This window comes from Cydia strobilella, chromosome 11, assembly GCF_947568885.1.
Source record: "Cydia strobilella chromosome 11, ilCydStro3.1, whole genome shotgun sequence".
Lineage (NCBI taxonomy): Eukaryota > Metazoa > Arthropoda > Insecta > Lepidoptera > Tortricidae > Cydia > Cydia strobilella.
In genome coordinates, this window is record NC_086051.1 from 12,741,892 (window position 1) to 12,765,121 (window position 23,230).

The window sequence follows — 23,230 nt, forward strand, 5'->3', positions numbered from 1 at the left end:
AAATAAATATTAATTATTAAGAATGCGGTGACTGCCTAAGTCTTTGGTATTATTGTCAGGAATGTTCATGAGATATAATTATACATAAATTTTAAATATATATTTTTTACCGTCTGATTATTTGTAATAGAAACACAAATACTGTTCATACTGTAGACATTCATATCTGTAACTGAAATAAATTTAATATCTTTACCTGCATTGACTAATCCACTGGAATTGTACAGCGTTCCAAGATGAGGTCCGCTCAACGACAAGAAAGTATGTAGCTTGCCAAGAAATGGTTTCATTTGCGGCCTCGCCAGCGCGGACCTGATGATAATTGTGCCCAAAGAGTGGCCTACGAAGCTTATTCGAGCTGGCTCGTTAGAGTTTTGTATGTGTGTAATAATTTCTTGAACAAGCCTGGAAAGAACATTTTTGGTTAAAGATACAGTCTCTATAATATTTACGTCAAGATTTTCCAGGAAACTTGCAAGAGGAAGAATCAGCTACTGTCTAATTTAACTCGAAGAACAGATCTGAAATGCATTATAATATGCCCGCAACACAGGAAAAGTAGTATTACTTTGAAAATTATTTGAAGGGTCTAATCTTAGCGATTAGCGATAGTAAAGAGGTTACAATGGAATTCAAAACGCTAAGGACATTACCTGTCTGTCATGGTGTCGAAATCAGAGAAGGTATCTCCTTGATTACGCTCTGACATAAGGAAGTCTAATCTAGCTCCAGGTAAACCTAACTCTAGGTATGTCTTCACTAAGCGTAGGTCTGCTGCGTTACCGTCTAGGCCATGCACGCAGATAATTAAATGCAGCCCTGAAATGTAACAAACATGTATCAATCCGCAAGAGTTGATAAAAAATAGCAAAGCCAATCTAACATAGTTACAAAAAACTTGCAGTTACTTGGCGTAACCATGGACCAAGTCAAAAGCACTAAATAAAATTTCAAGACGTATAAAGACGGATTTAGAGAAGTTTACCTTCTGGATTAAACATCCTGTATTCGTCACTGATATGGAAATACGGCAGAGAGCCCTCGACGGGCAACGTGTAGTCAGAGTATATAGCACCTGGGTACTTCACGCTCTGTCTAAACTCTTCTCTGCACTTCACGAAGAGGCGCTCTGACTCGGCTAATCCGAAGATGCTGACGAAGTTGCTCTCCCGTTGTTCTAAATTTAAATTCACAGATAATATAAAGGTGGAGATAGCAAGAAAGGTAATAAAAACAGGTGCCCTTTAATCTTAAAATTATAAGGACAATTTTAGGGTTCCGTACCCAAAGGGTAAAAACGGGACCCTATTACTAAGACTCCGCTGTCCGTCCGTCTGTCTGTCCGTCTGTCACCAGGCTGTATATCATGAACTGATAGATGATAGCTAGACAGTTGAAATTTTCACAGATGATTTATTTCTATTGCCGCTATAACAACAAATATTAAAAACAGAATAAAATAAATATTTAAGTGGGGCTTCCATACAACAAACGCGATTTTTTGCCGTTTTTTGCGTAATGGTACGGAACCCTTCGTGCGCGAGTCCGACTCGCACTTGGCATTTTTTTTATTGTGTTATTCTACATCATACATTTACTGCTTAGGTGCAACCATTTTTGTGCTTTAAAGTGATGATCTATGTTTTGACATGAAAAACAGGCAGCGCTGCTTGAAAGCTAAATTATATAGTGTTAGTGCAATAAAGCGTACCTTTTTTATTTCCATTCTCGTTTCTAGAGGCTAATTCGCCAGTACTCTGGCTTTTATTCAGTGTGCCACCCGAAGTAGTACCATTCGAGGTGACCGATTGCAGAGGTCTAAGTTTTCGGCGCTCTCTAATACCTGATGCGAAGCCGAAAATATTAGTTAGTAGCAGAAGCACACGAAATACACAAACATTGGTATTTACAGAAATATTTATAATTACAATAGTACCTTCACAGACGTGGTATAATGGATTATCTAATTCGAGGGTTGGGGGTTGGATTGATTGTTTTCGAGGCGTTTTAGAAGGAGTAGAGGATTTGCTGCTCTGTCTGCTTAATTTTGGTGACTTGGTTGTCGGTGGGTCCTGAAAACATATTGATATTAATTTGAGGTCAATGGTGTATTCTTTTCTCAAAGTACTTATTTAATATTGTGTTGCAAATACTATGATTGCCCATACCTTAAATTCGTCAGGAGGGGGTGGGGCATCTCTAAACTGCTGGGGTGGGGGTAAATGCTCATAATCATTTTCAGCCTGAAAGTGGGCGAGATCAATTTCAGACCTCGCTCTGTTATGATATTTCTGTACAGCTGCAGCCGCCCCGTTTGATTTCTTGTGGCTTTTGCAATTACGATCAACTGTGAGACTTCTAATTTCGGCCGCTATCAATTTTTCAGTGTATTCAATTCGGTCTTTTAATACTTTTTTCACTTTTGGATTTGACTTCACTGGTTCCTGTGACAACTTTGGCGATATCTCCTTTCGTAAATGTGGATGTAAGTTGTCACTAATTGTTTGTGATTTCTTTACCATCCCTTCATTTGAGGTTTTAGGCGTGCAATTGTAAGATTTTCCTTGAATAGCACTAAAAGAATTATGTCTTTGGTTAATTTTACCCACGTTAGTTGGCATTTGCTGAAAACAGCTGGCCGTACAAGTGTCTGAGTTACAACCAGCGTCTATTCCATTACTATGCATAAGTTTGTTATATTCGCATTGGCTATCCGTGCAAATAGAGTCACTACAAATTGTGCATTCTTCGCACACTTCTTTATCACAGCATTCAATTTTTTCATTTGGATTAGCCTGTGCTACTTTAACAGCTAATTTTAAAAGTCTTTCTCTAAGTTGATCACCGTTAAGGACTGTTCTTTTGAAGTCGCTAATAGTTTCATCTTCAACTTTTCTACCATCAACTTCATCATTAGAAACCTTAGAGCCAGTTGAACTCACAGGAGGAGGGAAATTTTGATTTAATTGACAACTAGCGTTATCTGGAGTTGAAGGTCCAGAACTACGCCCACTAGATACCCATCCGCTCTGTTCACTTAAGCTTGAAGTAGAGTTGCTTCTGCTTCTCTTTTCTTCTTTATTAGAAAAGTTTTCAGGTGGTAATATTTTAAAGTCTTTGTCAGCGATATCAAGTGGCGGTGATTCGAAAGCTGGAGGTGGGGCTAAATTCGGTAATGATTCAGATCCAAACGTATTATTAATGTTAGGTTCATCCAATACAGAAGCAGCACTTCTGCAGTGACGCAAAAGTTCAGGACCATGATCTAAACTGTAGGGTACACTTGCTGACGATTCCAATCTTCTTAGTTCAAACGGTATACTATCGCTGCTGGAAGATGACGCGGCTTCAGACATTAGTTGGGTCATCTTCTCAGAAGGTTTATGTTTTGAACGTTTTTCTGGTTTCCCACTAGATCTCCCACTTTTCGGCGTGGCTATCCCGGACTTAGGTGTTTGTCGCCCTGATTTTGGAGTTGCTAAACCAGATCTAGGAGTAATGGCCCCTGATTTAGGAGTCACTTTACCTGATCGTGGCGTTCCTCGATCAGACTTCGGCGTGCTGCGATCCGATTTGCACAGTCGGTCTGACTTAGCACTGTCCCTTGATCTAATAGAATGATGACTGTTCAAAGAATCTCGACTTGAATTCACTTTTGAGTTTTCTTTCGTGCCATGATTCAATTTTGATTCTTTAGACCGGCTCTTCTTATGCCTCACTGATGGCATTGTCGAATGTGGTGTTGACGGTGGGGTTTTCGAGTACGTTGATTTTGAAGTTCCGTCACTGCTTCTGTCTAATGTCATTACAAATCCGCTATCATCACTACTTTTACTCGATTTCTTCTGGTAGTTCTGAATTAAACTACCGGTATTAAAATCGTAGCTCCAGTCGCCTTTTTGCAGGTAATAGTTCAATTCATGTCGCAGTTGACTCCTAGCCGCTTCGATATCAATTTGCGGGTTCTCTATATTTTGATGAAAGACATGAGTAGAGTTAGATCTATGAACATGTTTGTTAGAAACTAAGCTAGTCTGATCAGTCACTTGGTTTTTTCCACTAACAGGTGGATAAGAATTACGTGGAGGCAACATAGGACGGGGTAAATTTACACTATAGCCTCTTTGAAATTCTAAAGGATTACGAATTATATTATTCACTTGCGGAGTACCCTGATTACCGAAAGTATATCCGTACACTTGGTTAGGATTCGTTCGACCGTCGTACTTATAACCTACGTTATGAAATACTTCATTGTTTATTCCGTGAGGAGGTTGTATATTTGGATTAAATGGGTTTTTGTACTTTTCTCTGAATTCGCTAATGTTTCTCCTATAATCGTCTCCTTTGGATCCACATCTAGTTGTGGTGTTGGTGGGATAAGCGGTGGTGGTAACGCTACGAGGTAAAGTGGTAGGTTTGATTTGCTGCGGCGGTAGATACGGTTTGGGAGGATAGTTTACAGAGGTATTGGAGCTATTTCGTACGTTTTTCGCAAGCATTTGCTGCGAATTATTAAGTGGTGTCATTTGTGCGATTCTCAACTGATCTAATGACTTGCTATGTCTAGCGGGGAGTGTACTGACGCCACTGGTGATTTCATTTTTCTGATGGAACACTTCATTTGTGTCATTCGAATCTTTTCCTTGTCGCGACGTATGGTTATTTTTGGTTACATCTAAAAGAGTGGAAGCGGAGTATCTTGACATTTGTTGTCCCTGTTGAATGGAACAAGAGGCAAAAGCGTTGTTAGGCGGTAGTTGGATCTCGCTTATTTGATTATTCTGCACGATGTACCTATTACGTCCAGTGATTTCTACTTTGGGTGGTTTATTAATTTCGAGCGCAGCTTGTTTCACTAAGTTCCTCTTGGGGGATCCACTGGCTGATTTTTGGGGGGTAATGGTGAGCGTTGCTTGTACGACACTGGAACCAGCGCTACTAGACTTTGGTGATTTGAACTGCGGCTCTAGGACATCCATGATTGCCTTGGGTAGAGTCAGCGTAACTCGAGATGCCTCGGATGAAGGCCTTCGTGAATCCATCAGTGAGGAGACACTACAACCACAGTCTTCACTTAGTGGGTCTGTGCACAAAAATGGATCTGAAATAGAAACATACAATTCTGATATCGGCAGTGAGCAAAATCTATATCCCATTTTATACCTGAATATGATGGGTTCATAAAAATATCAGAGTACTCTATATGATGGTGATGTTTTTTTATTGTGACTGCTTAAATTATATGTACCTACAATATTGTACAAAGAAAACATACCACTTCCGGATTTACTCGCATTCGAATTTAAAAATGAACGTCTTCTTGCAAACTCTGCGGTGTCCTGATATCTGTAATTAAAAATAACATTAATTTATTTCATATTTGATTCTTCATAGACTGAGTGCGATTCCGAATATGATCACAATAACTGAACGGCCAAATAGGTGTGTAAGAAGTGTAAAATGTTTGTACATATACATAACAGTTTTAACAACCAACATTTGGTTTTCGATTGATTTATTACGAAGGTCCATTGATCTTATTATCTACCGAGTCTAATCACAGTTAGACTTGTGAGTTTAGATCTAATGAGTGGGTAGCTTCTCCTTCAAATTTTAGAGGTTACTTTTTATGACTTACCGGTCTTCAAAAATGATGGGCATGATATGGGGATCGCCATCCAATGCGATACAATGCACGGGGAGCGGCGGCAGCAAAGCTAGATAGCGGCTGCGACGCGCCGCCTCACCCACGCTCTGGTAGGATTGGTAGTTGCTATCGTAGCAGCCCGCCAGCGAGTGTCGCGGGTTGTCCAGCACGAAGAAGCATTCCGAGAAGCGTTTGATGCTGGAATGGTATTAATTGGCCGTTTGCGTCTGTTTGACCGTTAAAGTTTTACACGAATTTTTTTCGTTATTTTACAAGTGCATCAGGATTGGTTCTTACATGTTATATATATTCGTCGCCCGACGTAGACAACGCGATTAATTGATTGTAGAGTAGGGCCATTTACACTCCCAACCAACAGTTAGAAACCACTGGGGTATAACCGCAGCAGAGCTTGCTTAGCTATTAACCTGATTCTATAGTAGCCATCACTTCACTCCGTTCAGGGTTCGCCCGACATTATACAGTGAGAATGGAAGGTGACGGTCCGTGGTCATAAACCTAAAGCACCGCAGCTCAGCTTGCTTGGCCATTGGAAATAGCATGACATGAATCTATGTAATCATCATCGCCCATAGTTGCTGGCCCACTTACCGTAGCGCGTGGTGGCGCGCGGCGAGCGCATGATGCACGTGGGGCCGGTCAGAGGTGTGGTGCAAGAACGCGCGCCAGCGCAACGTAACTTCCGCGCATAATCGCGCGATGTCGTGCGCTGCGCCCATCGCCCATTCCTCTTCTTCACCGGCTTCCGACTTCTGAAAGGATGAGACAAATAGATAATGATCTATAATGGTCTAAGGCAGGCACTAGGAATCTTACTTCATATTGTTTACGTACTTAGTGTCACAGTTTATTGTATTCGTTATTTTAGGTACTTGAGCAACAATTGGTGCTATTTATGCGACATGCAAAAAACGTCAAGGAATATCTGTACTATTTGTACTAACGAATATACTACACGAGGGACCGTTTCAGTAATGGATAATAACGATAATTTGAGTACTTGCCGATATTAATTACGAGATCAAATATAATTCATCACAGGAGTTACAGCTTACTGATAGGTATCGTATTCGTATCGCTTTTTCCTCTAATATTAAGTACATTCAGAAGACTGAACCTGTTTTAACTTTAATTACCTTGCCAATATCGCTGAGGTCTTTAATACGCTGAGCCACTTCACCGACGATGGAGTTGGACGATGACTCCTCAGGAGTTAGCAGGGCGCCAGTGGAGCCGCAAATGGTCAGCGCGTTCTGAAGCCCTTCCAAGGAACCGAGCAGAATGCCGCACACTTCCGCGTGGACTTGTCTGGATGCAAAAAAAATTGACTGCCTAGTCTTTGTCTACATCCTTTATATTTCAATATCCATCAAATAAACTGATACCTATTCATATATAAGTATTGGCGTTTCAACCAAATGGTGTTAGGCCGGACACGTCTACCGCATGCATCCGAATAAGTGAGCTAGCATAGCCATTAGCCACCAAGTGGATGCCGGTAGAGGGGCGTGTGTGGGACCTTCCTTAACAACTGGACGGAGGAGGCACTAAACCGTGTGTCGAGGAAATCAAGGGAGAGGTCTTTGCCCAGCAGTGGGACACTCGGATCGGCGAATGATAAGAAGTTAACCCAGTAAATTTTACAAAGATTCATAACTTAAGTAATTGGGTTATACATGTCGGTACAACAGGACGCCGGATGAGACTATACTATACATACAATTATATTTATGAATGTCTTCGGAAACCACAGGATTTTCACTAAATCTAGTTAGCACTGGAGTGGACCGATAATTAACACATTTAAGCAAAAAAGTCAATGCCCTGCATGGTAGAGTAACCCGATTTCACACACATTGGTGCCAATATGCAGTTTGACACAAACATACCAGTCACTGAGAAAATCTGCATTTTTCCCCAGTCAACACTCATTATGAGTATATTTACCTGGCGTGTGCAATCTTGCTGGAATTTCCGCCCGCACATTTGGCACTCGAGCCAAACAGCATGTTCTCTAAGCTCCCTGACGAGGTGAAGTTTGACCCGGCATTCTTCATTAGCTTGCCCCATTGTTTGCTTGAGCGTGGAGTACTGAAACGAAAGCACATTATTTTAACAAAAATCTGCCGCATCCCCGGTTAGAGTTGTTACTTCATTGAAATTATTAAATAGGTACAATTAGATTGCTTTTATTTTTTCAGGCATCGGCAATCAGCAACGAAAAATTTTGCTAAGTCCTTCTGTCTGTCCGTCTGTGCGAATTTTGGTAATTCACCGCACGTAAATAAGTGAGCATGATTTTTTTTGCTTTAACTCCATCACCAAGTAGATGATTCATTTTTTCATCCAATTTTTAAACTGCTAATACCCTATAAAATGAAATATATGGCACTGATCCTATTAATTTGAAATATAGTTCAAATATCTTACCAGCTTTGAACATAATGCATGATACTTTTCCTTCATGGACAGACATGCAAATAGGTAATAAATTCGGCTCTTTTTATTGTTACAAGTACGTACGCTGCATACAGATCACTTATGTACATACTTAGATGAAGATTCAGTTATATTAATTATCTATAAGCTTCAAATTGTAAACATTCTCGTACCTCGTACAGTATAAGACGACTTAAGGTCGGGTCATTACACAATGGCGCTCGTATACTAATTTAGTAGGTACTACATTGTACAAACACCTTTTATTTTTATTTTATATAAGCCCTTTGTTCTGAACATGTTTGTTTTGTGGTTGTAGTTTTGAGTGTTTATATGAAGTTTCTTAGTTCAGTGTGCCTGTCGGCAAAGGCCTCCTCCAACTCCTTCCAGTATTTCCTCTCTCTTGCCACCCTTGTCCAGAGTGGTCCCACTGTACGTATAATTTCGTCTTCCCATCGTGTTAATTGAGACAAACACCTACGTTACTTCTAAAACAAAACGATGAGTTTCTTAAGTTTTAAGCTATGCTAACGAAATGAATACCTACTTAAGCGCTTGTTACTCACTTGATGTAAGGCTGATGCAACGCGACTAAGCTGGTATGGATGGTGATGGAAACGGCTGAGAGATGGAAGTAGTCGAACAGCACGGGCAGGTGGTAGTGCAGGCCTTGCGCTGGTTGGAAGTGCAGCTTCAGCACTCGGCAGGAGACAGGAGCTAGTGTGCTGGACTGGGCGCCCTCGCTGCACCAGAGTTCTACGCCAAGGCTCCATTCTGCGCGCTCCAGGGAATCTTTTAGGTTTCGGCTGTCAACTAAAATGAAAAAGTTTCCGTTTATGGCATGGGTAGACTTTGAATACTAAGTGTACATCAACAGTGGCGAGTGTACACCGACGCGTTCGGACGGCGGCGTGCAGCGTGGCGTCAAGCGTATAAGAGGGATTTGAGTAGCGTGTACTGAGGCCACTCACAAACATTTGCATTTGTTTAACATTTACGCCAACGCCTTGCTGGTTGCTCCGCTTGAGCGACCTCTTAGTTCGAACACTAGAAGAAGTCCGCGTAGCTCGCTGTTCACGAGACAGAACGGGAGTAAGAAGAAAGCTAATGCGCTCTGAAAATACACGATGTCCCTCAGGGTGCCCTACTCGTTACTGTACATTATTTGGAAGGCCCGTGAAGCTGTCGGCCCGCCGATAAGAAGCATATTGGCAGCGAGGCGGCTGGTGCTGGCGGTGCCATTGCGAGTTAACAAGACTTGGAAACGGGAATGAGAGGAACTCACCAAGCAAATGCGCTCTAAAATGCACAATGTCCCGCAGTGTGACCTCCTCGTTCCTGTACATTATCTGGAACGCGCGTGACGCTGCCAGCCCACCGATGAGACTGGCGTTGGCGGCGGGCCGGCCAGTGCGCGCGGCACCGTTGCCGCTCGAGACCGACGCCTCGATGTGGACTGGGATCTTTGGCGACACGCGAAGGCCCACGCGGACTTGGTACAACCTGGAAATTAGGAAATATTGGTCAGAGATCGTATATCATCTCGTCAGCCGAATTACGGTGACTAATGGACGTAGTCCTCCCCAAGGATCTCCATAACGACCAGTCGTGAGCTGCTCTCATATTGTTAGTTTCAGAACTCTTCAAGATACATAGAGTAGGAGCTATCTAGCTCATTTGCAGTATAGTATAATACATATAACTTATTCATTTATGCCTCGATTACACAATATTTATAGAACTTTTCGCAGTTATGATTGATTTACTTACTACGGGAGGAATTTTTCGTGTAAAAAGCTCTGCCTGCTAACAATCGGGACCACCAAGAATACCAAGATACCGTGTAGCGTTATCAATTCACTGACGATGAATAAGTCGAATACAATACACCGGAATCATGCACTCTTTTGTTCTCCGTCGCGTATCTTAGTAAAATAATTAGGGGAGGTTTTGCGTATCCGAAGAGGTCAGCGACATGCAACTGTGAAAATTAAAGTGTATCTCCTAGTATTTAACAGCCTATTTATTACAGTTTATACTTTGTTTGTGATGTGACCCTTTTTATTAGGGATTACTCTGAAATTGTCATGCACTGAGGCATTTAAATTTACTAAAACGACCCAATCGAAATGAAAGCTCGTACAAAAATGTAGCACCAATTCAATTATTCCGCTTCCTCGATTGGCATCAGTAAACACGGAAAATACCACTAATAGATGGTAGTCTCCCGGGAAATCAAGTGCAGCGGCGTGTCAAGAGCGCCGCGATGAAATGCACCGTGCATAATTTATTTCTGCAGAAATGCAACTAGGTACCCTCCGTTTCCCGAAATTGGAAATTTCGCTACCTCATAATCTGACAGGCGGCGCTCCGGACGAGGCGGGTTGAAAACGTTTACGTAAATAAGCTCTTGTTGCTCTCTATATGCAACACTATAAAAATTTAAAATTGTGATTTTAACACCGAAACTTTATTATTTTATATCGTTGTTCGATTCGTTCATTCATACACGATTGTATCGTGTTAATATTTGTCAGGATTTCATGTAAGTAAGTAAGTAACAAGGAATGCAATTACCACGGATACTTTACTGAATAATTTTTAAGAAAAAAAACCGACTTCAATGGGGGATGCCGCTGAAAGTTCACTTATTGTTGATGGTGCACTCTTAGATTCCAGACAATGAAATGAAAAAGACAGCATCTTTTGCCTAATAATGTAGAAAAGGAGGTAAAACCACCCACTTTTCTAGTAGCATTTCGTTTCTGTAAGGGTCGCAGTTCTAACCTAACCTAACCTACTTTTCTGATAGCATTTCGTTTCTGTAAGGGTCACAGCTCTAACCTAAACCTACCTTTCTGATAGCAGTTCTGTTCTGTGAGAATCGCAGTTCAAAAACCAACCACCCACCTAACCCACTTTTCTAGTAGCATTTCCGGGTCCGGGTCTGGGTCCGGATCAGAGTCCGGGTCCGTGTCCGGCTGTCCGGGTCCAAGTTTGGGACAGAGTTCGGTCCGGGTCCGGGTCCGAGTTGGGGTCTATGTTCAGACGCGGGTCCGGGTCCGAGTCTGGGTCCAAGTTTAGGTCTGGGTCCATGAGGAAGAGAACAAATCGCCAAACGTGAACTATGTGTCATTGAAGAGTTCCATTCTGATCATTATCAGCAGTTTCCACTTCATCAAATGTCACTTTTTTAAATGTAAATGCTGGATTTGTTGATGAAAATACAAAAATCACTATATGTATGCCTTTCACATTTGAGGAGTTCCCTCGGTTCCTCGTGGGTCTCATCATTCCTCGAGCTTGACAAAAATATGTCTCAAAAACTTAAGTTGCTTAACAAACATAAAGAAGAGGACAAATCGCCAAACGTAAACTATGTGTCATTAAAGAGTTCCATTCTGATCATCATCAGCAGTTCCACTTCATCAAATGTCACTTTTTAAAATGGAAGTGCTGGATTTGTTTATAAAAATACAAAAATCACTATATGTATGCCTTTCACATTTGAGGAGTTCCCTCGATTCCTCATGGATCCCATCATCAGAACTCGAGCTTGAGAAAAATGTTTCTTGAAAACCTTACTTGCTTAACAAACATAACGAAGAGGACAAATCGCCAAACGTGAACTATGCGTCATTGAAGAGTTCCGTTCTGATCATCATCAGCAGTTCCACTTTATCAAATGTCACTTTTTAAAATGGAAGCGCTGGATTAGTTTATATAAATACAAAAATCACTATATGTATGCCTTTCACATTTGAGGAGTTCCCTCGATTCCTCATGGATCCCAGCATCAGAACTCGAGCTTGACAAAAATGTTTCTTGAAAACCTAACTTGCTTAACAAACATAACGAAGAGGACAAATCGCCAAACGTAAACTATGCGTCATTGAAGAGTTCCGTTCTGATCATCATCAGCAGTTCCACTTCATCAATTGTCACTTTTTTAACAAAAAGTTATGGCCCTCCAGATGGGTTTGAGCAAAAACACGGTGAAAAGAGTGCTTAATCAAGACCTGAGACTTCGTGCTTATAAACGAAAAACTGGCCATCTTCTCAATGGTCGGCTTAAAGCTTTAAGGCTTAAAAGATCTAAAGCTTTATTGAAGAAGTACGCTAAAAATAAGCACCGTTGTATACTGTTTTCGGACGAGAAAATTTTTGACATAGAAGAAAACTGTAATAAACAAAATGATAGAGTGTACGCTCGCAATAGTAAAGAAGCGTCTAATAGCATTCCCCGTATTCAAAGAGGTCATCACTCTTCATCTGTGATGGTTTGGCTGGGAGTTTCTTATGCGGGCGTCACTAGTATGCATTTTTGTGAGAAAGGAGTAAAAACTAGTGCCAAAGTGTACCAAGACACGGTGTTGACTAATATTGTGAAAACACTATCCCATACGATGTTTCTAAACCAGCATTGGGTTTTCCAGCAGGACTCTGCTCCAGCCCATAAGGCAAAGTCTACACAAGCCTGGCTCGCCTCCAATAAAATCGACTTTATACGACATGAAGATTGGCCCTCCTCTAGCCCAGATCTTAATCCTTTAGACTATAAAATATGGCAGTATTTAGAGGAAAAGGTGTGCTCAAACCTCATGCAAATCTAGACTCGCTGAAAAAATCTCTTGCTACGGCAGTGGCCAATATCGACATGAAAGTGGTGCGTGAATCCATTGACGACTGGCCACGAAGACTTCAAGCCTGTGTAGATAATTATGGCGGTCATTTTGAATAAATGTTATACATTTAGATTCTCTAGTTTATAAGCTTTCAAACGCTGTACAAATTATACGGAATAAACTTAAACTTTTGATATGACAGAACTTATGAGCCGACTAGGTAAGTGCTTGATTTCTTGATGAAAATACTAAAATCACTATATGTATGCCTTTAACATTTGAGGAGTTCCCTCGATTCCTCATGGATCCCATCATCAGAACTGCTTTTTGACAAAAACGGGACCAATCTGTATGTATATACTTACAATCAAAAAAAGAATTTTCAAAATCGGTCCAGAAATGACGGAGTTATGGAGTAACAAACATTAAAAAAAAAAAAAAAAAAACAACCGAATTGAGAACCTCCTCCTTTGAAATCTTGAAGTCGGTTAAAAATAAGCTAGAAAATAATCAGATAACCTATAAACCTATCACAATATCCAATAGTATCGTAATTGGAGATTAGGTCTTATAATTGCACACTTTATTTTCCGATCTTTTGTAGCTACACTAAAGGAATTTGATTTGTGTACCATTTCGTACCTTATTGTCATTGTGCAAGGCACAAAATGGCTTTAAAATACTAATTAAATCTTGACCATACCTTTACATTTTTATAATTCATCTTGAAGAATATCAAAAGTGTTGTGAAGTATTTCTGTAGCATAGTTTATTAATTTGCCCCAATAAGTAACATATACTGCTGCTGCTGCTGCTTGACTTGCTGGAATTTCCTCCAACGAAATCCAATCAGAAATGAACTTCTGTAGCTTGACACGTTCCCACAAAGCAACTATGGCAGAAACTATATCTCAACGGTGGAACCGCTCACTAAGCACCATACTGGGCTGGCTGAGATGTAGGATCAATATAGTCGTTATACGCGCCACCAGCATGTGCATCCGAGGCACACGCCACTGTTTTAAGTCCGCTGCCAGGTGGCTTAGGTTTGACGATGGTGCCACTCTTCCACTTCCACATGTGGATTGAAACATTTGAAACCCCTTTTCTAACTACCCTAAACATTTTAATTTGTGTTGTTGATTATGCAAATAAATGCTTTGATATCTCTCCCACAATGCAAAGCACATGACTTCGATCGCTACCCCCTCAAAACAAAGTTACTATGCAACTAGTTGTCTCAGAAACTCCTCGGAGCGTCAAATTTACTTCCACTTGCCAACTGCGAACAAGATTCTTAACTTGGCAGTGCCTTTCCGGTGCCTATAAGTTTACGAGTATTGTAACTTGTAACGTGCTTGTAACAGTTATGAGCTCGTATAAACTTTAGAGGCATTTGATGACCGCTTTAGCCTAGTTGACAGTTAACCTGCCTATGAAGCAGGTGGACCTTAAATGTGGAAACTAGACTATTTTATTGAAATTTCAGTGCTGCGAAGAAGAGGGTTGAGCGTGGAACTTGTGTTATTATATTTTTGTAGACATGCTCAGTTGAAAAACTTGTACAAAATGTACAGGGGACGCGAAGAAACAAACGGATAAATCCAAGTACGTACACGTACGGTCGGTGCCCTAACTTAAGTACCCACGTCGCCATACTAATTGTATAGAAGACTAACATAGTGTGCATCGTGAAGGTGGTGTCGTTCAGGGGTCGTGGCCGTCGTGGGTTTGTCTTTGGAGTTATCCTGATTTGTTGTTGCGGTCGATTCTATCTTTGTGGTTTTGATATTTGAATAAACAATAGTAATTAAGAGAATATTTTTCATTAAATCACTGTTAGTCCGCTGCTGAACGAAGCAGATCCATTTTGATGATATTGATCTTATATGACATTTTAAGATAAAAGGTACTCTTTGGGTACTACTACCTTGGCGGTTGTCAATAAAGACGATAATAAAATAAAACTGCCCTCTTTTTGGCATCCGAAATGGCAGTCGCGATATCTGGCAGACAACACTGGGGTGAAAATGAGGTTTAAAGTTTTTGACTTAATTTTACGCAGACGAAGTCGTAGGCTGAGGCTAGTTTGAAAAATAGGATCACGTCAAACAAGCAAAAAATATCATAATGAAACTTTCATATACCAAGAGCGGTTATATTCGCCCCACGTGTTTAATGTTAAGACGGATTACGCTGTCAGGGCAAACCGGGGCTTATACAGGATGACCTATTTGCTATTTCTATAGGTATAGGTCCGTGTTGTATATCTGAGCCGTTAGTTAGTGTATCGTTTTACAGGGTGTGTAAGGTAAATGGGGTAGTGGGTCTTATTAATAAACTTCATCTACTCGGATAAATTTGGTATTAAAGAAACAAAATTGAGAGTAGTAAGATATTATGGAACTTATTGTATTTAGAATGAAAACTGCTTATTTCGTCATTTAATTTATCCAAAGTGCAATATAATATAAACAATAATATCGTCGGTTACCGTGGTGAAAACGGATATATCGCGTATAATGAATTTATCACCGACGTTTCGAACCCTTTACAGCGTTTGTGGTCAACGGGTAACCCGCGACCCGTTGACCACGAACGCTGTGAAGGGCCTACTGACTGTCAGTCCGCCGGACGATATCGGCCTGTCAGTTAGAACAAAAATTTGACAATGCCGAGCAACTGACAGGCCGATATCGTCCGGCGTACTGATAGTCAGTGGGCCCCCTAAAAGGGTTCGAAATGTATGTATGATAAATTCATTATACGCTATATAATCCGTTTTCATCATAGACCTAGTAGCATTACACAGATGAGTTATACGCGTGCGCCCGTGAGGGACAGAACATACGCAATGCGACAATATGATTGGTCAAGTAGATTTGTAGCTCACCATAAACCATACGAAATTTACGGTAGGGAATAAAAAAAAATTGATACTATGACAAGGACAAACAATAACAGCACTTTCTCTGCTACTCCTACTGAAAGATACATACGACTATGCCGTTCGATCATTTCCCCCCACCCCTCATGCCCGTGCCTCCATCACCTATTCGAAAGAGGCTTTTTCTTCCCCGCTAGGAGGGATCAAAGTGGCACTTTTCTTCCCTGCTAGGCGGGATCAAAGTAGCACTTTTCTGTTCTAGGACATGATTTTTTTCTTTTTTGTATAAGTACAATATTTTTAGGTTAAATAATATTTTGGAACATAACAATTTCCTCATAGGTGATGTGAAAAACAGTATGTGTCACATGGTAGCAAAATTATTTCCACCTTGGGCTTTAACAGAGGCGAGACCATTTCGTGGTAAACTTCAACTCCTACCTATTTTATAAGTTTCTATAGCTTTAGTATACTTTTGTATGTAATTTTAGTTTTAAGTTTATCATGAATAAAATATTTGAATTTGAATAACACTTGAATCCCTAACTACGCTCAGGATTCTATTTTAGAATCCCTAGCTACGCTCAGGATTCAATTATATAACCCTTCGCTTCGTTCAGGAGTCAATGTACGCCCTCGCCGTAAATATGTAATTTTGCTCCCTTGTGACACAATCTACTATTTTTCACGAGTAGTCTGTGCGGAAAAAGAAGAGTCGTAGAATGTATTGGATACATTTCACGACTCTTCTCTTTCCGCACAGACTAACTATTATATCGCGGTGACCGATGACAATATTAATAAACTTTTTAATACAGTTGCTCAAAAAGTGCTACTTTTCGTGGCTGTTTAGCGTGCGGAAAGTTGGTTTTCGCGAACTAGTGCTTTTTACTTTTCCAATTTTTATAAATTTTTACTTATTCCAATTCATGACTACTTATTGATTAGTGTTAATATTAGTTTCCTTTAAACGTCGTAATCAACATAAAAACCTACTGTTAATGTAAGAATACGAAAAATATGCATATTTCATTCATCATTATAAGTTTATTTTTTAATGTTGAAAAACCGTTCTTAATAAGTTGTCTGAATGGAACGGAACGCCTGTCAAAGAAGAGGCGTATTTTCTTACTGTAAGAATGTTTTAAGTTTCCAAAAGCAACATTCGATATTGCTTTTATAAATATACGATACACAAATAATCGTAAATAACGATGTTTAGGTAATAATCGTACAATGTTTTAATATTTACAATTGTTTCTGTCTTATAGAACATGAAAAAAAAAACTTTCATTGAAGTGGGTTCAATAACAATAACAAAATCTATTCTAGTCGAATAAAAGCTAGAAAAACACCTCTTCATAATGTCAATGTCAATGATGTCACAGAATTAATAATATAAAAGTTTCGAATTCCATTCCTTACTTGTTGCTTTTCTTATTTTTTCGCAACTGTATTAAAAAACGTCGTTCGATACACGTGCGGAAATGTCATTCTTCACTCGTGGCAAGATATCTCGGTACTCGTAAAGTAATGACATACTTTCCGCACTAGCATCGAAATGTACTATTTCAATTTTTCAAACCAATGCGGGCGGGCGGGGTTAGCCGCAACTCGGTGCTGTTGGCCACTACAAAGCAAAACGAATTGTCATCGGTGTTGTGATATCCTGACTGGATTTATTTTATTTCGACACGGAAATGATTTAGGGAGGACATGGAAATCGGGTGGAGTTCGTCTACATTAACTTTGCAGTTTTGCACCGACTTTAACAGGACAAAGTGTTAGTGTGTCCTACAAACCACCCTTAAATTAACTATTCTATATTAATACCGAAGTAGAATGGATACAATAGAGCATAGACGGACAACAAACGCTGTCACCGCCCCGCCTACTTGATATAGGTCGAGAGGGTCAGGTAAATATATGACTACCTACTTACTGTGATATTATAATTATAAACGTAGATAATATAAGTTTCATGACATCAGAGATTATGTATTTGGGACGCGTTGCATTATCGAACACCAGTAAGTAATAGTTGAAAATTCGTAAACAGTACCCGCGTAATTTTGGCTTTTAATAAAACTCGACATTCGGTTATTTTCGAAATACTAACATCTTCTCTTTTGAAGGGGCCCACTGACTATCAGTCTGCCGGACGATATCGGCCTGTCAGTTGTTCGGAACTGTCAAATTTTTGTTTTAACTTACAGGCCGATATCGTCCGGCGGACTGATAGCCAGTGGGCCCCTTTAGGCTTCTGTACCTAAAGGGTAAAAACGGGACCCTATTGCTAAGATAATACACCGCTGTCCGTCTGTCTGTCACCAGGCTGTATCTCATGAACCGTGATAGCTAGACAGTTGAAATTTGAACACATGATGTATTTCTGTTGCTGCTATAACAACAAATACTAAAAACAGAATATAATAAATATTTAAGTGGGGCTCCCAAACAACAAACGTGATTTTTTTGGCGTTTTATGCGTAATGGTACGGAACCTTTCGTGCACGAGTCAGACTCGAACTTGGCCGGTTTTCTTAATCCAGTGTTTTTCGAACTGTGGGTCGCGAAATTCAGCTTCGAGATATTAGATTTTTGTAAATCCTTTAAAATTTAAAGGATGTAAATGTACTTACAACAAATAATTTTTTAGGTAGGCACCTAAACTGAATTTATTTAATTGTATTCAGTGTCTGTATTCAGAAAGTGCTTGTTTGGTTTTGTTGAAAATGTCAGCTCGCATAAATAAGAAGTAGCGAATGATCGAATTTAAACTGTTGTGAGACATACTAACATTAAATCATTTTACGAATTCATTTTTTTAGCGAATGATATCAACATTTTACGGGCTTATTTTGCTAGATTAAGATATTCAGCCATTTTTTAAACCCAGAACGCACCAATCGAGATGGATACAAACTTCAATTTCAGTTACCGTTCCTTCCTGCAAGTTCCAAAAGTATTTTTTTCAGTCGAGTTGAGATCAGCCACCTTAACGTACCTATTAAAAAATCGTATTTAAAATAGTCTTGGTAATTTTTTCTAGTTTTTATTTTCTTCTGGGCTAAAATGTGGCTTCAAAATCTAACTTGCTTAACAAACATAGCGAAGAGAACAAATCGCCAAACGTGAACTATGCGTCGTTGAAGATTTCCGTTCGGATTCATCAGCAGCAGTTCCGCTTCATCAAATGTCACTTTTTTTATTGCAAGTGCTTGATTTGTTGATAAAAATACAAAACTCACTATGTGTACCTATGCCTTTAAGGTTCGAGGAGTTCCTTCGATTCCTCATGGATCCCATTATCCATTATCAAAATGGAACCTATCTATATGTATATGTCGCAGTCAGATCGTATAATCCGCCGGATTACATTATAGCTAGCCTTTCAATAAAAAAAAACTTCAAAATCGGTCAAAAAATTACGGTTATAAAATAACAAAATTTTAAATTAAAAAAACACAACTGAATTGAGAACCTCCTCCTTTTAAAATCTTGAAGCCAGTAATAAAATTGGCAGTATGTGAAACAGAAAGCTACCTTCCTATAAAAGTAGCTTGCGTAATGCGTACCAAAACGCATATGTATGTTATGTAAGTGATTGAATGATAGAAAGGTGCGTTCCAGATTTTTTAAACATGGTTTTTTGAAACAGTGTTGGGGTCGCGAAAGAATTTTAATGATCTTAAAGGGCCGTGGCACCGTAAAGTTTGAAAAACACTGTCTTAATCAATAGTCCTCATCTCATGATTCTGAGTCAAAATGACCAAAAAGTTGTTAGTTTTTCTAAATAAAGTAAATTGTTTCACATAAAAAGTTAGTAAGTACATAACTATATTTATTTGAACTTAATTAATCAAAAAAAAAGAATATCTATAAAAAATAGACCGTTCCCATTCGAGTAACGTGTTTTTTTGCATTTGATTTTTTGTGGAATGGTAAAAAATACGTTATGTTGGTAATAATAATGGGTTACCTGTAAAAAATGATATGTATGATGGTATTTGGTGATTCTCTGACGTATTACGATAAATTTTAAGCCCAATTAAGGGGCCTACGGCCTACCTACATAATAATACATTCATTATCTTCAATATTGAATTCAGTAAGGTCACTGACCTCGCCCCCTGTTAGGGTTGAATCAAATTACTGTTTTTAATACGATTTCGGAGTATTTATTGCCTCACCTAAAACGAATTGGAAGATGTTTTGGATTTTAGATTACGTATTTTTTTGAAAAAAAAAAATGTTCGAAAGGGATTAACAGGTCTACAGACCTACAGTTTAAACGAAGCGGTTGATAAAAAGTTATTCCAAATTCAAAAATGTATCCTGCAAGTAGGCCTCAAGGGCTCTTTCACCAGTCAATACAACATTTACAGTGGCATCATAGTGACGTGAAAAATACATAGGAACATTTATAAATACAACATCCAATACCTAGGTAAACATTACATTATAATAATCTTAAAACAAACAACAATCTTAAAATCTGGGGGCACGGTAGTGCCCCCGCCAAGACGAGCAAAGCGAAGCGCAAGGGCACTACCTACCTTTTCTCGAAGCGCTTCGTCGTTTTTTGAACCCATGAAACTTTGGTTTGGATTACACCAGATAACATTCTCGGGATATGGTGCCAATAGTGGACTTATTAAGCATACATTCATTTTCAATTGTATAGCTTTATACTTTAGATTTTATTCATATCTAAAAAACCCCGATTTCGTTACTTACTCACTCACTGATGATCATCAAAACCTTTAGGGTACTTCCTGAAGTCCTAGGAAGCTGAAATTTAGTATGTAAGATAGTCTTAGTACACAAACAACAAAAAAAATCAAAAACTTGAAATTTATAGCCCCTAAGGGGGTGAAAAGGGGGGTGGAATGTTGTATGGGGAATCAATGACCGCTGTACCGATTTAGTTAAAATTTGGTATGTCGATAGGTTTTCTTATAGAGAATGATATAGAATAGTTTTCAACCTCAAAATCACCCTGTAAGGGTGAAAAGGGGGTGGAAAAGAGCGTTAGGGGGGAAAAGGGGGTTGAAGTTTGTAAGAGGAATCAGTAAAAATCAGATTGTATAAAAGATGCCCCCAGATACGAAATTTCAGGATCTTTAATAGTAAACTACCCTTAAGGGGATGGAAGATTGTCATAAGCAACTTACAAAAAGAAGTGAAATCCCACCAAAAACATTTTATGTAAAATGTTGCCAAGACGAAACCATAAGGCTCGCACTGTCAAAAAGTTATCAGATCTTTTGTAGAGCCAAGCTTCTAACTCTACAGCCCCTAACTTCCAAAACTCTACGTCTACACCTTAGTTAAAATATGTGGTTTGGCCGTTTTGTTACATAAAAAATAATTTATGGTCATAATCATAATCATTTTATTCATAAAATTTACATGTCAAAAACTACAAACACACAGTGAATACATTTTCCCCTCACTAAATCTGAAAGCCGTCTTTTATCCTTTAAAACAAGCGGGGAAAAACGCATTTTATCCACTAGTGAGGAAAGTAATTTGACCTTGGATGGAGCGTGTTTAAGTAGCTTGACAGATAACAAAACGTAAAACGCTCTTGATAATGGTTCGTTCGATATTAAATATCATTAAATAAATGGTTTGAGAATCTAATAAAAAATACCAAATTTAGCTTCATTTAATAATTTTATGTCATAAACCTTAAAATTCCATAAGAAACGTTAGATTTTTTATAATGATGTTAAATATAATTCTGAACGCACAAGTTGAGTCGATGCAATTTCAAAACGCATCGTTGACATTTCATACGTCAGAACAGAAATGTCAACATTGTCAACAAAATTTTTACTGTTCTTCTCACCGGCTCACGTAAAAATCAGAATTTCTAGTGTTTTCTGTTATAATATCGTAAAAAAATTAGTGATTCCAGTGATGAAGATGATCTAACGCCTGTGGATGTTGCACTTTCCTCGCTATAGTGAGGGGAAAAGTTTTGTGTTACACACGGATGCAAATGTATTTTACTTCTCGTGTGTTGAAACACTCGCTACGCTCAGGATTCTATTTTAGAACCACTCGCTTCGCTCATGGTTCAACTATAGAATCCTTTCGCTTGCTCGTGTTTCAATTCCACACTCGCGGTTAAAATACAACTTTGCACCCTTGTATAACAAATAACTATTTTCACCTTACACCCATGTGACGGTAGCGAAACGGGCAAGCCACATATTTTGACTAAGGTGTAGGGTTTGTGAAGTCAGGGCTTGTAGAGTTAGAAGCTTTTGGCTCTAAAAAAGATCTGATAACTTTTTGACAGTGCGAGCCTCAAGGTTTCGTCTTGGCAACATTTTACATGAAATGTTTTTGGTGGGATAAATAATTACTACAATACAGAGATGTCTCTTTGTCGTTTTGGTGTAAACTCGTTTATAACTGCAAAATCTTTAATTTCTTCTTGTTCATCGATGATATTTGATGATTTTCTATGTCTATTGTCAAAATGTGGCTTTCCATAGAGAAGGGTCCCTATGCTTTATGTGCATAAGGACCTTTCCATCAGAAAAGGGTGTGCACATGAAGCACCCTTCTCTGTGGAAAGCCACAAATTTTCTCTTTAGTAAAATAAATTTAGAGATACCTACTAATAATTTGTTTTTTTTTTTCAAATAAAAAAAAAATTAAAATTGTATAGCACTGAAAAAGGCCAAATAAAATCTTGTCAGGGTAACCTATCTGTCGGAACCATTTTCCTGAAAAATATAATAGTAGGGACTGTCGCCTATTCGTCCGCACGTGTGAACCAGTGATGAATAATACATTATTTGTTATGTTTAATGCATGGCGGCCTGTTATTGTTTTTCCTGGTTCGATGTAGTCATTATTGGATAGTTAGTAACAGTCACTAATTTAATTAGTAGTTAGCGCTTCGTCACCCTACTTCACGTCACGTCTATTAAATGGTTGTCTGTTTGTAAATTTGTATATGTGTGGTATTTTCTATAAAAAGGGACCTTATTGTCGATGGCGCTTACGCCATTATAAACGATGCTCCGAAATAAATACAATGCCGCGCGACGCTGTGCGGCGTAAGCGCCCTCGACAATAAGGTCCCTTTTCATAGAAAATGCCCCATGTGTGCTAGAAAGCCGTATGCTTTAGGTATCGATCATGATGTCACAGGAAAGAAACCCTATTATTTTCTAGAACAAAATCTATTAAACTATCTGTATTTTTACAAGGGAAAAAAACATTTTTCATTGATAGTAACTTACTTTTTAGTTTAAATTACTTCAGCGATGTACTGACAGTACAATTTCGCCGTGAAATAAAGCTGACTCTAATTTTAACGTAGAAAATGTTTGTTTTCTTTGAAATTGGGTCACGAAACCAAAGCGTAAGCGCATCGTTCGGGTTTCACGAGGAAATACTTATAGTTGAAAAGTGATTTTATTAAGTTGTTGAAATAAAGTAAACATTGTATAAATAGCGCACTGTGACTAATGACGGTCGCTGTTGAAATGGTTCAATAAACTTCCGTGTGAATTATTTACTAATTTAAGATAATATTACTAAATTATTGCAAGAATTTGCTTCTCAATTTACATTGTGTCA

The 23,230-nt window shown here is 39.0% G+C and overlaps 1 protein-coding gene and 1 long non-coding RNA gene across 4 annotated transcripts in view; one reads left to right on the forward strand and one right to left on the reverse strand.

The window, feature by feature from the left end:
- LOC134745104 (uncharacterized) overlaps nucleotides 1–23,230 on the reverse strand; it is a 135,775-nt gene that overhangs the window by 106,933 nt on the left and 5,612 nt on the right. For 2 of the 3 annotated variants that reach the window (XM_063679044.1, XM_063679043.1), the window contains exons 2-15: nucleotides 9,396–9,613; nucleotides 8,677–8,923; nucleotides 8,102–8,131; nucleotides 7,619–7,762; nucleotides 6,808–6,979; nucleotides 6,263–6,423; nucleotides 5,642–5,848; nucleotides 5,279–5,349; nucleotides 2,169–5,104; nucleotides 1,937–2,072; nucleotides 1,712–1,843; nucleotides 986–1,177; nucleotides 654–819; nucleotides 197–405 (exon numbers count right to left, since the gene is read on the reverse strand). In XM_063679044.1, the coding sequence (XP_063535114.1) occupies nucleotides 197–405; nucleotides 654–819; nucleotides 986–1,177; nucleotides 1,712–1,843; nucleotides 1,937–2,072; nucleotides 2,169–5,104; nucleotides 5,279–5,349; nucleotides 5,642–5,848; nucleotides 6,263–6,423; nucleotides 6,808–6,979; nucleotides 7,619–7,762; nucleotides 8,102–8,131; nucleotides 8,677–8,923; nucleotides 9,396–9,613 (5,021 nt within the window). The remainder of the gene's footprint in view (nucleotides 1–196; nucleotides 406–653; nucleotides 820–985; nucleotides 1,178–1,711; nucleotides 1,844–1,936; nucleotides 2,073–2,168; nucleotides 5,105–5,278; nucleotides 5,350–5,641; nucleotides 5,849–6,262; nucleotides 6,424–6,807; nucleotides 6,980–7,618; nucleotides 7,763–8,101; nucleotides 8,132–8,676; nucleotides 8,924–9,395; nucleotides 9,614–23,230) is intronic. The other variant, XM_063679045.1, reaches the window with a different exon arrangement.
- Nucleotides 1–23,230, forward strand: part of LOC134745220 (uncharacterized) — a 118,100-nt gene that overhangs the window by 34,715 nt on the left and 60,155 nt on the right. The window lies entirely within an intron of this gene.